The sequence below is a fragment of the Micromys minutus genome (assembly GCF_963924665.1).
Source record: "Micromys minutus genome assembly, chromosome: 10".
Taxonomy (NCBI): Eukaryota; Metazoa; Chordata; class Mammalia; order Rodentia; family Muridae; genus Micromys; species Micromys minutus.
In genome coordinates this window covers 51,315,752-51,332,430 of record NC_137979.1, presented here as the reverse complement: position 1 = coordinate 51,332,430, position 16,679 = coordinate 51,315,752, and the positions used below count along the sequence as shown (strand labels likewise).

The following is a 16,679-nucleotide window of genomic DNA, read 5'->3' as shown; positions in this document are numbered from 1 at the left end:
TTAGTGAAGTGCAAGACATAGTACATTGGCCCATTGCCCATTCTACAGAATGAAGAGGTATAGTAAAGACTGAAGTTTTCCCATCAGAGAAATGGGAACAGGCTCTAAGCCCTCCCCAATCATGAAGGCAAAGATATGTGTTAATAAAAAAGACAGTTAAGAATGTGTACTTTTAAATTGCATTCATTTGTTTTATGTGTGTGTGTGTGTGTGTGTGTGCACACTCATGCATGTGAAGAGAGGAGAAGTGAGGGTGAGTTAGCCAGCACATGGATGTCAGAGAACAATTTACCTCCTCAACCCCAAGACTCTCTATGTAGCCCTGGCTGTCTTGGAACTCACTTTGTAGACAAGAGGACTTCATATATCTAAAGATTATTTTTACTATATTTGTTCAGTGTGTGTGCGTGTGTGCATATGTGGAGGTCAGAGGACAACTTGCGGAGTGGGTTCTCTCCTACCAAGTGTGTTCTGGGATCTGATTCAGGTCTTTAGGCTTGGTAGCAAGTAGCTTTACCTGCTGGACCATTTTACCAGCCAGATTTGTTATTACTATTGTTGTTATTGTTGTTTTGATACATTTTGGGGGACTGTGTGATTCTGGTTGACCTCCAGCTCTCTATGCAGATTAGACTGGCCTCAAACTCAGAGATGTGTCATCTCTGCCTCTCAAGTACCGGTATTAAAGGTGTAATACCATGTTCAGCTATATTTATTTTTATATCGTGCTGTTTAAGACCTGTTACTGTGCACAGTCTACAATCCCATTATAGAATTGTGTGTGCAGAAGCTTATTGTCTTTTCACTCCTTTATGAGAAGTCCCAACATTAGTTTTAATAAGTGAGCCATGTGAAACCTGTGACTGTTTCTCTTTCTCCCACCCTCCCTCCCTCCTTCCCTTCTTCCCCACCCTTCTCTCTCTCTCTCTCTCTCTCTCTCTCTCTCTCTCTCTCTCTCTCTCTCTCTCTTTCTCTCTCTCTCTCAAGCTAGAATTCCTCTATATAGCCCTGGCTATCTCATAACTCTTTGTAGACCAGGCAGGTTTCAACTTCAGAGATCTGCCTGCCTCTGAATTCTGAGTACTGGGATCAAAGATGTATGCTGCTACACACCTGGCTAACTATTTATTTTTGAGATTATAATATTACATCATTCCCCCTCAACCCTCCCATATTCTCCCCTTTACTCTCTTTAAAATTCATGGCTTCTGAAAATGCCTGTTTGTGTTACTGTGTAGCCTAGTCTGGCTTCAAACACTGGGCCCCTCCTGCCTTGTCTAACTTTGCCAGTCCTGGAATTACAACATGAATTTCCAAATGGTTAACTATTCTAGAGTTTTTTTTTTTTAAAGACCATTTCCTTTTTTGTATATATTTACTCCAGTACATTTTTTTCTGAAAATGATTAGTGTGCTTGATTTTTTAAAATTTATTTAATTTTTATTTTATGAACATTGGTGACAACTGCATGCATCTCTGTGTAAAGGTATCAGACCCCATAGAACAGGAGTTACACACAGTTGTGAGCCACCTGTGGATACTGGGAATTGAACCTGGGTCCTCTGGAAGAGCAGACGGTGCTCTTAACCGCTGAGCCATCTCTCTAACTCTCTGAGTTTATGCAGTGTATTTTGTTGGCCTGTACAACCTATTTCTCTTCAGCATTTGAAGCATCTAACATTTTTGAAAGGGGTTTGGAAGACATGGAGGCAAGGTTTCTGCCAGTGGTCAGAATACATGGAGAATGGGTTCAGAGGAATAGAGGGCCATGGTGGAGGATAAAAAACCCTCTCCTGCTCAGTGGATACACTCAAGGCTTGGGAAGGCTTAAGGCTGTAATGGAGATTGCTCTGGTTGTTAGCCAAGCACAGGGTGGTTAATCGGTTCATGACTCACCCACCTCTAACCCCATCACCCTCCTAACCCCTCATTGCAGGCGGTGCCAATAGGCATTTGCTGTGGAGCAAGAGCTCCAGGGAAGGATCCTGACATCTCAATTGCTTTTTTTAAACGTTTACAGAGCATGGCCAGCCTTTTCGCAGTGGAAGACTTTCCTATAAACTGATTAAACAACCTCTTTTTTCTTTTACTTTTCTTTGTGAATGTCAGTGTGCAATCCCGTTCATCTCCTCTTCCTTCCACATTCATCTTCTGCCCTTGTAACCTACCCCCTTCCCAAAATAAAACAAACCAAAAACTTATCTCTCTGGAACTTGTGGTGTGTCACAGTGTGTCACACAGTATACGCTTTTGCTCAAACAGCTTTACTTGCAAATGTCATTGGTCTGGTTTGGAGCCTCTGGCTTCTGGTACACTAATAATGCTGGATCCTCTCCAGGACTCCTTTCGGATATCCCGATGTTGCCCTGTGTCATGGAGGTCCTGCAGTTTTGGTTCTGCAGGACCTGTCTCTTCACATGCTCCAGCAGTTCATAAGTGGGGTAGAAACCCCTGTATCTGAGCCTGGGGTGTAGCTGAGTTGGTCAGCCTGCCAGCTCTCTAGCACTACCCCAGTGAGGGACAGGGACAGTGTTCTGCTCTCACACCCTGGGGGTGGGCTGTCCCACTCTGCCCAGACGAAGGGCGGGGCCAGCTCTCCTGAATGCTGCAGCCGGTGAGGGTCAAGAGCAGCTCTCCTGCCTGCAGGTTGTGAGGGGCAGGGCCAAATTGATTGTGGCCGACTGTGGGCCAGAAGTACTGTGTTGCATGAAACCCTAGTTCTGATACGCAACGACATGGAAGCTGGCATGGTGGGGGTTGGTTGGAAGCTCCACACGTTTGGCTCTCAGGAGTTGAAGCCAGGAGGATCAGGGAATCCAGACCATTGCCTATATATCAAGCCTGAGGCTAGCTAGCCTGGGCTGCATGAGTCCCACATACAGAGAGAGAGAGAGAGAGAGAGAGAGAGAGAGAGAGAAGAGAGAGGGAGGGAGGGAGGGAAGGAGGAGAGGAGGGGAGGGGAGGGACGGAGGGAGGGAGAGACAGGCAGAGAGACAGACATACAGACAGACGAGAATCTGCAGAGGAAATAAAATACTTTTGTCATCCTCATAATATATCAAATGGTTAATGCAGACTTAATGTTTATAGAATCCTAAATTAGTGTGCCTCCCTTTGATAAACTGTCAAAGACCTCGGAAGCCCAAAGGGCTCTAACAATGGACTAAGAGGCAGAATGATGCATATTTAAATATTTTTAGGATAGTAAATTCTGCACAGTTGAGTTTTATCAATGACAGCCACAGCATCCCAGTGTGAAAAGATAGCTCACTGGGTGAAATGCCTGAGGACCTGAGTTCCAGTCTCCAGCGCCCTTGGAGATAGTTGAGGTGGCAACAGAGGCAGGCAGATTCTGGAGGCCAACTGGCCAGAGTCTAGCAGAAATCAGGTGCAATGATAGATCAAAAAGCAGAACAGAGAAGCAATCAAGGAAGATGCCCTGACATCGGTCTCTATGCTCTGCACACACTCATGGGCGAGAACACCTGAGGGCACTCAGGTGCACACTTGCACATGCAGCACACACACACATGCACAAAACCTTATGGTGCCTGTATTTTAACATAACTATGTGTCTTTAATGTAATGGATGAACGGTTATTTTGCAGGAGCAAGCTAACTGAAAGGTGTGCCCAGGGGATTCCTGAATTTCTCAGAGGTTCTTGGTGGGGTGGGAAGAGGGTGTGTTGTTAGTGTTTCCTGCAACTGCAATCCTCTCAGTCTGATTCAAAAAGCCCCACTCAAACTCAAATGCTCATTGCCCAGAGGGCCCTTGGGAACCCAGGCCAACTTTTCCCACTTTCTGCTGCTACCTTGGTTGTTTTAAGCCAAGTCTGAGTATCGGGGAATGCCTGGCTTCAGTAGTAGGGAAAAGAAACCATAGGAAGAGAAAACATCCTGTGACTTAGAGGTTTTTACTGGTCAGAATCCAAAAGATGTCAAATTTTCCACCTGCTAAGAATGTAGTAGATAAAAGCAAGAAACAATAATTTTGATTACTATGGAAAGCAGTGTTCGAAGAGTTGTTTAGAAAACGTAGGCTTTTCATTGCCGAAACCCTCTGAAACTTTTCCGTCTCCTTTTCCTTCCTGTCTCCAGGTCAGAATCACTGAGGTCTGATGGGGAGGAGAATCCGGAGTTGGAGGGGGAGGTTTTGTTCACGTTGGCATCATGCAACCGTAAGTCCTTAGCAGAGAGCAACTCCTGGCAGACGTTCCAGGACCAGGTGTAGGTAGAAAAGGTGTTGTAAAAGGACTCATTGTTGCTTTCAATCCCAACCAAATCTCCTCGGATCTTCTTCCAGAGGTTCAGCATTTCCTTCCGGTGGTCAAGGGCAATTCCTAAGTTATAATTATCTGTGGCTCTCTTTACCTGCAGCGAGAGGGCAGATGTTAACTTACTGTAGTTTCCTTAGTTATCTTTGATTTACGAACGAAAACTATTAGTGGCTGCACAGCAGTTACACATGTGAAAATCATCAAGACTACACATGGGGTTTCTTGGGAGCTAGGAGTTGGTGGGAATCAAAATGTATCCCTTGAAAGCTGGGTACGTTGGTGCACACCTTTAATCCCAGAACTTGGGAGGCAGAGGCAGGTGGATCTCTGAGTCTGAGGTCAGCCTGGGTTACAGAGTGAGTTCCTGGACAGCCAGAGCTACAGAGTGAGACCTCAAACAAAACAAAACAAACAAATACATGTAATTTTTAGACCAGATTTCACTGTAGCTCTGGCTGGTCTAGAACTTGTAGAGATCCTCCTGCTTCTGGAGATAAAATCCTCATATAACTCATAAACCTACTAAAACCATAAAACTACTAAAACATAATGGACTAAGATAGGAAGCAGTGTGGGGCTAAGTTAGGGTCTATAGGTACCTGATGCAGCCTAAGACAGGGAGAAGATGCTGAGATGAGCAAATCCTTAAGGATCAAGAGGGGTGATGGGAACAAGTCCCAGGAGGAAAAGGCCAGAAAAGCAAGTGCTTAAAGAAAACAAACATTCTGGAGTGTTGGAGCATCTTGGTGTTGCCGGAATGTTGGGGTTAAAATGAGGGGAGTAACCCCGAACTGAGCAGGTTCGGTGTGGTGGAGGAGAGCCCATCACAAAAGCAAACTGTGGGAACTGGGTTCTAGGGGGTGAGAGATAAATCCTTCAGCCGTGTAGAGTAGAAAGCTGTCAGTAGAGAACTGAAGTCTCGGTAACCCAGGCTGCTCTCCAATGTGTAATCCTCCTGTTTCTGTCTCTGGGGTGCTGCTTGGAAGTATTTACTAAACCCATCTCTCCTAGCCCCCAGAACTGGGGACTAAACCAAGGGTGTGTTTACGTCTTTGTGTTAGATCATGAGCTGAGTGGCAGGCAAACGGCCGGAGGGAAAAGCTGCAGAGCTGAGGGCACCAGACTAGAGGCTGGTGTCTGGGGAAGTCTTGTGGAAGGGCTCAAACCAGGCAGGGATCAGGGAGAGAGCGTCGGGACCAGACCTGGAAAGCATTCTGGAATGAGTTGGATTAGATTTGGTGGCTGAGCAAATGGTGATACCCACTGAGATAGAGCATCCCGGAGGTAGACCCAGATCAGTGGAGATGGGAGTGAGCGTGGGGCGGGTTGAGCTCGATGTGTTACCGAGATTTAGCATCTAGGGGGACATGTTTATCAGGTGGTGAGTGAGAGAGGGCCAGTGTACAGGAAAGAGGCAAATTAGTTACCGGCATGTAGGTGGCTACTGCTAAACAAAGACTGAAATCAGCCATGAGCTCACCCTAGCTCACTTCACCTGACAGAGATCCCTGCTGTTCTTCTATGGCTGAGTTCTAGGGAGACTCAACGAATGATGTTTTCAACCTGGTGCTGGTGCATCTCTGGCTACGGGCAGCCTCCATTGGCTTGCATGCTTATGTGCTAGCAGACGAGTTACTGCCTGCTGCAGCTTTGTGTTGACTCCCACACGCCCCAGCCCATTGCTACCATCCACGTCCTCCTCCATGATGCTGTCCTCGCACCAAGCTTTCATAGAGCAGGGGCTGCGCTTTTCTCTCAGTGATGTCTCCCAACCTCATTGCTCGTGGACACACCTTTGCGAGAGAGCATGTGCGCCCGTTCTGTGAGAAGACTAACATGGTGGGTAGAAGGCTTAACGATTGAAACCCAAGAAAAGCAAAGGGTACTGAGGAGTATCACAGCCGAGGCTGACCTCTGGCACACACACACTTACAGCCTTGGAGAGGCTCACAATGCATGCTCTTAACCCCGACTCTGTGCTCCCCGTCTGCTTTTGTAGCCTCAATTCTTAACAACCCCGTGCATAGGATGCACTTCTTACTCCATACCGCCTCCCTTCAGCATCTGATGCTGATCATCACGCTCCGGACGCTACCACTTTCTTAGGTTTTATAAAGGACACCTTTGATCCCCGAAGCTCTGGGTCTCGCCCCTCCTCCTTGAATCCCTCAGGCGATGCTATCTCCCGTGAGCTTTGAGCATGATACAGCCCATCTCGGCTCACTACAGAGTGGATATTTTTTGTTTGTCTTTGGCGGCAGAGTCTTCCCAGTAAAAAATACTTTTGGCAGTGCAGTCTGGGCAAGGTGCCTGCGGGCGATCACTCACATGCGGTTTGATAGCAGCTGCGTCAGATACAGTCCAATGTTGCTTTTTCTTGAATAGGTGGTCAATAGCCAAGATGTCATCCGAATAGCCAGAGGAAGACTTGAGAGGTTTCACATTCATGGCCTTTATGCACATAAAAAATTAGTTTGAACTACATAACAGTGCATAAGTATGCACTTGTGTAAAATGTCATAGGGAAACCTATTTGTGTGCTAACCTTAGACATCAGTTATAAAAGGACATGCCAATGGAGCAGTGTTCGTATGAAGCTGGGCATAATGTTGAATGCTTTTAATGCCAGCTGTTGGGACTCTGCAGCAAGAAAAGGGATGTGAGTTCCAGGCCAGCCCAGGGCTACAGTGTGACACCGTGTCACAGATATGAACGCAGAGAACCTGCTTATGAGAGGGTTTGTAAATGATGTATGAGGTTGTCGGCAAATTACCTGTCCATTGCACTGGGGCAGCCAGTACAGTCTATGTGCAAACAGGCGTTTAGTAAACCACTGAAATAATAATGATCAAGTCTGCTTATTAAACACTGACCAGATGGTTCATGTGCAGGGTGGTTAAGGAGGGCCGAGAGGAGCCAGTGCCATCCTGACCCAAAGCTGCTGCAAGACACTGAAGAGGAAGGTGCCCCCCACAGAACTAACCTCGGTTACTCCAGAGTTCCCACAGGAAACAGCGCTTGTGTTTCCTGTCGTTGGGTTGTTGAACAATGCTAAGGGGTGTTGGTTACTGCTCACTTTCTTTGGACATGCTTATTATCTAACCTACTTGGCTTTCCTTCACTGTTAACACTCCAAGTGGTCTCTGGGAAGCAGCGGGACTTCAGACTGTCAGCGGCTGACCTGGTCTCTCTAACGCTGTCTGGTATGAATTCTCTTAACTCTTCCATTTTGTGATTTCCCCCTCCTTTAACCCATCATTTCCTTTTGATTTCCCCTGTACTCTTCATAAATAGTTTGCTGTGGGATGCTTTTAAAATTTGTTTTTAAATGACATGGCTATTGCGTGCGTGTCTGCGTGCCTGTGTGTCTGCATGGTACTCATGCAGAGGCCAGAGAAATGATGTTAGTTCTCTTCCTTCTTTTTATTTGTTTTCTTGAGACAGGATTGCTGTGTAGCTCTGGCTGTCCTGAATTCCTTCTGTAGACCAGGCTGGCTTTGAACTTTCAGAAATCAGCCTGTCATTACCTCCCGAGTGCTGGGATTAAAGGCATGATTTGTCACACTACCTGGAAAGTTGTCTTTTTTTTTTTTTTTTTTTTTTGAGACAGAGTCTTATTGTATAGCCTGGTTGGTCAGGAACTTATTGTGAACCGTAGGTTGGCCTTGAACTGACAACAGTTCTCCTGCCTTACCCTCTTCTTTGATTACAGGCGTGAAGTGCCATCCATGCCTGGACACCAGGCTCTTTTCCAGGTAAATTTCGGTCCTGGTGCTCACACAGGGAGGCTTACAACAAACTTGAGGAAAGGCCAGAACCTCTCAGAATATCTGGAAGCATAAGCTGATCTGGACATACTGAGACTTTATAATTCACCATAGTGAAGCGTATACGGGCCAGTGGACTAGAGGCAACAGAGCGTGATGCAGGGAGAGAAGAAGCTGAGGTCACAGGAAAGGCTCTAGTGGGAGACAGGATGGTCCCTCCATCAGAGCATTCACACTGATGTGGGCCTTGCATCACATGGTGTCTGGCCAGCCTGAAGCTGACAGAGAAAACTGTAGTTTCTGCTTCATGGATGGATGGGAGAGCAACGTGGCTCTGGAAACTTTTAGTGTATTTTTTGTTCCTGTGTTTGCTTTTTAAAGACAGGATGTCACTCTGTAGCACAAACAGGCCTGAAACTCACCATGTACCCCAGACTAACTCTTCGCTATCTTTCTGCTTCAGGGACCTAGTGCTGGAACTGCAGGAATGAGCCCCCATGTTTGGTTACCTACTGTTCTTAGGGTCCTCACCCAGGCCCCAAACCTAGGTTTGTTATTTTCAGTAAATTGAGCTATTTTGTTGAAGTCATTATATTTAAGTTCAAAGTCTTTGTTGGCTACAAAGCAAGTGTGAGGCCAGTCTAGGCTGCATGAGAACTTGTCTCTAAAATTCCCAACCACCTCAAAATGGTAACTACAATCCCCAAGACACTGCCCAATGTTTGTAATGAGAACGTGCTTTTAGCCTCATTGAGTTGGATTTTTGCAAGTGAAAGAACTTAAATTAGCTATCGCGATGGGGTAAATCTCACCTGTGCTTTCCAATCTCTTTTATTGAAAAAATAGTCCTCAAAGAAAGACAGAGGCTCCTTTCTCCTTAGCATTTCTGATTTCTGTGTGTCTTTGAATGGTTTTCCCATCACCACCCCATCCACATCAGGAAACAATGGAAACACAGGTATTTTTGAGTATGGGCTATCTGAACGAAGATTACACCCTAAAAAAAGATAAAAACAAAAATGACAATACAAATGATGCAAACATGACAAACAGTGGCGGGCATGCAGAGCCTAATTTCTCTCATCTGCTCTCCTTGTGGTCAGGTTCCTCTGTCCCCGGCTCATGCCTGGGGTTCACAGGTCCACCGCTACCCGTAGGTTTCACCGTGTCTGAGGGCTCAGTCAGTGGGCTCTGCTTCCAAATGGTATTTGTGTGACAGAGAGCAGTTACTTAGCCCCTGCTCGTGGCCCCTGGTGTTTACTTCTGGCCATTCTGTAACAGTGGAGAGAAAATGGCTCTTACGTTTGAGGGCTTCAAGAAACTTATACAAATCGCGCTCTTTCATTCTTGAGATCCTGGCAGAGTTGACGAAGGCAGCCGTGCTTGAATGAGGAGGAGAGCACATCTCTGACTTAAAGCCCCTTTTCCCATATGAATTCCATAGCATTTCCGAGTTGCTCTCCTGGAACTTTTTCCGGAAATAGCTTAAAAAGAGAACACAAGGAATTGAGAACTGGGTATAAAAGAACCATGAGGACAAAAAGAAGAAAATGAAACTGCAGGTTAATAAATGTTGATTAAGTTTATTCTAAATCGATTTGGAAAGTTTTATTAGCATATGCTGATCATATATAATAATATTTTTCATTATGACAACTTCATACATTAGATATATTTTTATTACACTCACTCTATTACCCTCTCCTGTTTTCTTTGGCTCCCCAGAACCTCTCTCCTCCCTCTTTATCCCTCTTCCATCATGTCTTCCTTCTATATTTTCATTTCCTCCCTTCCTTCCTCCCTTCATCCTTATCTTTCTCCCCTCTCTTTCTTTCAGGCTTGAGAGCTCAATGTGTATTGTTGGGTTGCTTACCTGGGTCCTGGTGAAGGATTATTTCCAAGAGCATAGGCTCTTTACTAGTGGCTATACCACTGAAGAAAATGCCCTAGACTATAGTACTTTGTGTTGGGTTTGAAAATGCAATTTTCTTTTCTTTTTTTTGAAACAGGGTCTCACTTTGTAGCCTAGGCTGTCCTTGAACTCATGGTGTCCCTTCTGCATCAAACTCCAGAGCGTTGGGATCGCAGCATGGACGACTGTGCCTGCCTAGAAAGTCATGCTCATTTGTATCCTTTGGAGGTTCTGTTTGCTCTGGGATCACATGCTGGCCACTGTGCCTGTGAGGGAAGCATCCACCACTCAGCTACACAGCCAGACTTACTGCCTCTTCTTAAATGATTGTTTTGGGAAGCTTATGACCAGTTTTTCCAGTGTGGGGGACTGAACTCAGGGCCTCTAGATGATGAGCTGCAGCATCTCGTTATTTCTTCTCATTAAATCAATTCCTTTATAATTTACATAATGGCTGTCTCACTCTCTTTTTATAACTTTTGACATTGTTACATTTACTAATTTATTTTAGTTTAAGGTGTGTTTATGTGTGTGTGTGTGCTCGCACACGAACGTGTGCACATCTGCACTGGTACACTGTGTAGGTCAGAGGACAATTTGCAGGAGTTAACTCCTTCCACCATGTGGGTCCCAGGGATTGACACAGTTGTCAGGCTTGGTGGCATTATTTTTTCAGTGGTTCTCTCATAAAGCCTTTTTTTCTCTTTAACTTCCAAAAGACACCTTTTCTGGGTGGTTGATGAGTATTCTCTTTCAACAAATCATTCCATTCTCTCCTGGCTTGCAAGATTTCTGGAGAGAAATCTGCTGCTACAATAATAGGGATTTCTTAATACATAACTTGATTTTTTTAAAAACTTGATTTTAAAGTTTTTTGTATCTGTCTATCTATCTATCTATCTATCTATCTATCTATCTATCTATCTATCTATCCACCCATCTATTTAATTTTGAGACAGGATCTCACTGTGTGGCTCTGGCTGTCCTGGAACTTGCTATGTAGACCAGGCTGGCTTTGAACTTACAGAGATCCACCTGTGTCCTGGGCATTCACCACCATGTCTGGTATCTTGTATTCTGATAGATTGGCCTCAGTATGCCTTGGAGAAGATTTTCTCACCACTTAATCTAGTAAGGATCTTAACAGCTTCCTGTATCTTGGGTCTTTATTTCCCAGGGTTTGGCAATTATTCAGCAGGTAAAGAACAACCTCGTAAGACAAGCAAATTAATAACCACAATCCAATTTCAACAAATCCAGCAACATTAGCTAAGGTGTCCTGTCCCCTTAGTAGGAGTGAGAGGCAGTGCTGGAGGATGAGGGCGTTGGCAGCTGTGCTAACAGCAGCACTCAACTCTTAGGCAAGTGCTTGATTTGCTTTCCAGATGTTTTGTTTGTAAAATGCAGACGACAGAGTGCAGTCTTTCAGTGAGGACTGTAGTAGATAATATGAATCTGTTCTGTCTTTTGTCTCCGCAGTACGAGAGCAACACTCATTATCTGTGTTCTGCTTCATTCCCACCATTGCCTCTTTAGGCAGGTCTTCTTACCACTCGCCCTTTGTAGGTGAAGAGGAGGGGCTAGCCTGTGCACCAGCAGCTCTGTCTTGGGTTAGGGGCCGCTAAAATTTTTCTGGATGTCCTATGCTCACAATGGAACCTCAGGAGAGTGTGACACTGGTCTTACGGTTCTAGAATCAGGTGAGTGTTGTGGCATGCAGCCTTCTGTTTTGGGTTGAGCTCTGTGCCTAGGATGTTAGTGATGCACCCTCAGTAAGTGTGTGACTCTGGGAAGGCGCTCCCACTGGCTCTGTTGCACTTACCTTACTAGCTCTATTATATCTTTTCTGTGCAGGGCTGAAGTCTCTACAAATTTTGATAGGATTTCAAACAATAAGATTCCTGGGTTGCTAGTGAAATCTAAGCATAGTTTCTTCTCTGGAACTATAGAGGAAACAGAAGAGAGAGATTTCAAAATGTCTTCTGAGTAATTAAGATTTTACTGAGAATTTATAACATCAGTATAAAATTATAAAATGTATAATTTATAATTATGTAATCATAGTTCAATGACTAAGTAAATATAGCAGTACTTTTAACATATGTCTACTTAGCAGAGAATCTCCCATTACCTGTCAGGGGCCACCATAGGACAAACTCATAACTAGCAGGTGATCTTCCTAAGATGTGTCTGCCATAGATTAAAAAAAAAAAAAACTCAAACATATTTCTTTTGATAGGCAAGGCTTATGAAAAAAGTCATTTTAGGGAAGATTCTTGCTATTAATATGCTTTTCCTGTTATTAAATTAAATATATAACAATCACTAGGTATTAGCCCACTCTCTTGAGCAGATCTCTGCAGAACTATGAAGATGTACTGTCTTGTAGTGATGCTATATAGACAAATAGATGGCTTTTCTAGTTGATATGTTTTACTATGACTTAGAACATTTTTTCCTCCAGGAACAAAATTATTCGCATGAAAATTCAGGTATCTGAAAGACTCAAAAGGCTATTTTTCAGTTTGTCCAAGTTCTGTTTCCAGGCATTAAGAGTGTTGTAGAGTTGTTGCCACTGCTGTTTTCCAAATGTCCGATGTGTGCTGTGACTGACAACTACTTTTCTTTGGGTCTGGTTGATTTTGCAGTAGACCATTTTAGTTCTTACAGCATCAATAACAAATGCTTCAGCATCATCAGCTCCAACCTGTAGCTCTTGCTGCATAGTATAAAAAGAAACCCCATAAAGGCGAGGAGTCTCATTTTTGCCATATTTTGCTCATGTAACAAGCCAAGTGAATCTATGAAGTCTTTGTTATTCTGATAGAACTTGACATACAATGCCAATTTAGCACTCACAAAAATGGTTAATAAATCATGGATAATCTCGCCTTCCAAAAACTTGACTGGCTTTAGAGTAAGAAGATGGTCAAAAAGAAAGGCATTTGGATCCTTCAGTGCCCACACGATACACCTGTGGGCATCAACTTGATCCTGGGAAGCATTGTCTTCTATGTAACTCCTGAGCAACTCCACCAAGACCTTTGACACAGCATCACTTTTCTTACAATCCACGAGTGTCTTGTAGTCTTAAGAGGGTGTGTTTCTTTTCAGTGGTGAGCTTCCAGTTACATATCCACGTTCTCACTTGTTCCAGTTCTGTTGGGATGTACTGGATGGCCCCACGTGATGCCACCACTTTGATGAGGCTGCAGTACACTGTGTACCTTACTGGAGTGTTCTTATCCATCCCATGGGAAAAGTTGCTGAGCAACTGCAGTCTCAGAGATGGGTGTTTGCCTTCCCGAAACTTGACCAACTTTTCACACAGACTTTCAAACAATGTTTCTTGTTTGTCTGGTCCCAGGATTAACAGGAGGGACACCACATTGTTCATCACACTTTCAACATCTTTATCATCTTCCTTCCGACACACATCACAGGCTTCAATAATCTGAGCTAAATCTACTTGAAGTCTTCCTTTCGAGTTCTCTTCTGAGATCTCAGCTCCTTTTGATTTCAGATAAGCTGGAAGTTCAGCGGCCTGGTCTTCCTCGCTGATATCGAAGGCCAGGACGCTCATGGTGCAGGCCGGGCTGCGGAAGATGCTCTGCTTCAGAACCACACCGACTGGAAAAGCGGCTTTTTACTTCTTTATGATGATCCTATAAGAATGCCTAAAATTGTATCAGTATTTATTAAGCTCTTTTATAGTGGGACTGCTATTAGGTCCTTTCTGATAGTCAAACCTGCCATGAGAACTCTGCCAGTCTCCCAAGTGTCATCAGTTAACTGCTTCTGATAGTAACCAGACTTCCTACTACTCAGTGTACATTCCAAGAGGTTGTAAAGCCCTTAACTAAAGGTCATACAAGGGGAACTAACGATTTACTAGAGGTGCTAGGACAGAAGATAAAATACTGACTGGGTTTGTCTATGCAAAACTTCACTAATAACTTAGTTATGTTTTTAACTCCTCCTGAACCTGTGGAGCTGTGACAGATGATGAAATGTTTAGCCAGATACTTACTCCTAATGGCATGCATGGAAACACTGTTGTACACTTCTCATTCAATTTATGATTTGACTTTGTGTGTAAACTTGGGATGGACTTGTTACCTTGTGCTCATACATTCTGAAGGATGTGTAAGTGCTGAGGACAAAATGAAGCAGACACTCTTTGCTCTCTCACACACTCATTCTCCTGGCCTGCTTTTCTTAGCGTTATTCTCCTTACCCCCCCCCCCCTCTTCTTGTCCTGCTTAGGATCGTTCCACTTTCCCCCTTTTCTTAGAGAGCTTTGCTAGGAAACTATAACTTAGAAATAAACACTAAATTCACTTTTCAAAGTGTTCCTTTTTCTTCCTGCAACTTCAACTAGCAGGCTGAAAGTTAGAGCTCTGCACTTCCCGAGGAGATAGAACAAAAGCTACATTTCTTAATTACACCCCACCCCACCCTCATTAAGCTTCAGGTGTTAATTGCCTAAGCCACTGGCTTTTAACCCTCAGAATTAGCAAGAACATTTTAAAGGACATTTTTTTGAAGTTATAATCAGCATTTAGTATAGTTAGAGAGCTAGAATGTCTTCAGTCTTTAAAGCCACACTAAAGTCCTACTCTGTTTTCTTTTAATCCACTCGAGGCAGGGAGGATCCTGGAAATTACTGTCGCAGTGTTTGCTAGCACCATTTTTTTCTGTCTTAGGGACAGTCTGTAGCTGAAGAATGGGTATGCTTTCAAAGCTACGCATGGGGTTTGGGATCTGGAATCCTAGAAAATATGATATGAATAGTGTGGTTAGATTTTTCCAAGGCAGCCTATTAAGTTCAGAAACAGGGCATGAGAGACTGGTGACAGTTTCAGGATGCACAGCCTTCTAACCTCCCAGCTTCTCACCAAGGACAGAGGCTTCAGCAGTGTGCGTGGAAACAGTATATTTTCTTTATTTTATTGGATATGATTTTTTTTACTTTTCAAACGTTACCCCTTTCCCAGGTTCTGCTCCATACTCCCTACCCCATTCCCCCTTCCCCTGTTTCTATGAGAGTGTTCACCCACCCACCCACCCCCTCCTGCCTCCCCACCCTGACATTCCCCTACACCATGGCATCAAGCCTTGGCAGGACCAAGAGCTTCTCCTCCCAATGGTGTGTATGAATATAGCTACAGTGTACTCACATACATTAGATAAATAAATAAATAAATAAATCTTTTTAATGAAATTCTATTCCATTTTTAGATCCTGGATGGTTTTGTTTAATTTCCTCACCTGTTTTGTTGATTTTTGTGTTTCTTCTTTAAGGGCTTCTACCTGTTTATTTTGTTGTCCTGTATTTCTTTAAGGGAGTTATTTATGACCTTTTAAAGTCCTCTAATATCATCATAAGTTGTGATTTTAAATCAGAATCTTGCTTTTCCAGTGTGTTAGAGTATTCGGGGCTTGCTGTGCTGAGGGAACTGAGTTCTGGTGATGCCAAGTGGCCTCGGTTTCTGTTGCTTAGGTTCTTGGACTTGCCTCTAGCCATCTGCTTATCTCTGGTGTTAGCTGGTCTTGCTGATTCTGATAGTAGTAGCTTGACCCTCCTGTAAGCCTCTCTGTCAGCACTACTGGTAGATCTGTTCTCTCCCACAGAGCTGTGGCACAGGGTCAGCTCTGGGTATAGACAGAAACCAGAAGGAACATATTTCAAACTGCTTTTCTATTCCTGTGTCCTGAATGCCGTGGACAGGTCCCTCAGAGCAGCAGTGGTGGTCTTACTTGTACTCTCAGATGTGTAGGCATTCCTGTGAGACCAGCTCTCCCCCAATAGGGTCTGCGTATAGAAAGCTGTAGCACAGAGTCAGTAGGCAGAAACCAGAAGCAACAGTGCATTTTCTAAGTGCTAGAGAAAATTTTCTTTCCTTCTTTCTTCCTTTCTTTTTCTTCCTTCCATTGTCTTTCTTTTTCTTTTCTTTCCTTTTTGTTTTTTGGTAAAAGGAATGCTTTTGGAAGTAGTGCATGTGCTGGGCTAAGAACTAAAATACTATAAAAGGAAGGCAAGGGGCTGTAGAGATGCTCAGTGGTTAAGAGTATGATTACTTTTCCAGAGGACCTGGGTTCGATTCCCAGCACCCATGTATATTAACAACCACTTGCAATTCTAGTCCTAGGTGATCTCTCACAGGCATACAAGGTAAGATACCATTCACAGAAAATACAAATAAATTTGTAAAAAATTAAAGAAAAAAGGAAAAAGTTAAAGTTTCTGCATCTATTGCTTTTTGGTTCTTACTAGAGAGAGAACAGCACCCCTATTGGAGGGCAGGGGCTGCTTGACATATTTAAGCTGCAATTCTGATACTCTCAGTTTGTTTAATATTATTTTGTAGGAGCCGTGCAAGGAAAAACACATTCTGGGATCTACCTTCTTGATTCGTCTGACTGTAGGGATAACGGATAGTGCTTTCTGTGCAGTGTGAAGGGCTGCCCAACATCTCTAAGGACTTTATCTATCTTCTAAGTGATGCCTACTTACCCACAGCCTTGAGGAAGAGTTTCTTATCTGTCAGCACATTTATAAAATCAGAGAAGTTGATCTTACCATCCCCTGTAACAGTAATATGAGCTCAGAACAAGAATGTCTCTAAACACTTATATGTTATATTAAATACATAATTATATATAAAGGAGGGAGGGAGGGAAAGAGTGAGAGCTTGTATTAACCTGGACTTGCTATAGACT

General features: G+C 43.9%; 1 protein-coding gene and 1 pseudogene across 2 annotated transcripts in view; both read right to left on the bottom strand.

Annotated features, from left to right (window-relative positions):
* Positions 1 to 4,044: 4,044 nt before the first annotated feature.
* EFCAB3 (EF-hand calcium binding domain 3) overlaps positions 4,045 to 16,679 on the bottom strand; it is a gene marked incomplete at both ends in the record, with an annotated part of 388,991 nt that continues 376,356 nt past the window's right edge. Inside the window, 6 exons of the mRNA XM_080922461.1 lie at positions 4,045 to 4,371; positions 6,606 to 6,728; positions 8,857 to 9,041; positions 9,347 to 9,528; positions 11,779 to 11,899; positions 16,474 to 16,545. Of these exons, the coding sequence (XP_080778587.1) occupies positions 4,045 to 4,371; positions 6,606 to 6,728; positions 8,857 to 9,041; positions 9,347 to 9,528; positions 11,779 to 11,899; positions 16,474 to 16,545 (1,010 nt within the window). The remainder of the gene's footprint in view (positions 4,372 to 6,605; positions 6,729 to 8,856; positions 9,042 to 9,346; positions 9,529 to 11,778; positions 11,900 to 16,473; positions 16,546 to 16,679) is intronic.
* On the bottom strand, positions 12,427 to 13,539 carry LOC308425599 (eukaryotic translation initiation factor 3 subunit M-like; annotated as a pseudogene). The gene has a single exon. The product of its transcript is annotated as a eukaryotic translation initiation factor 3 subunit M-like (transcript).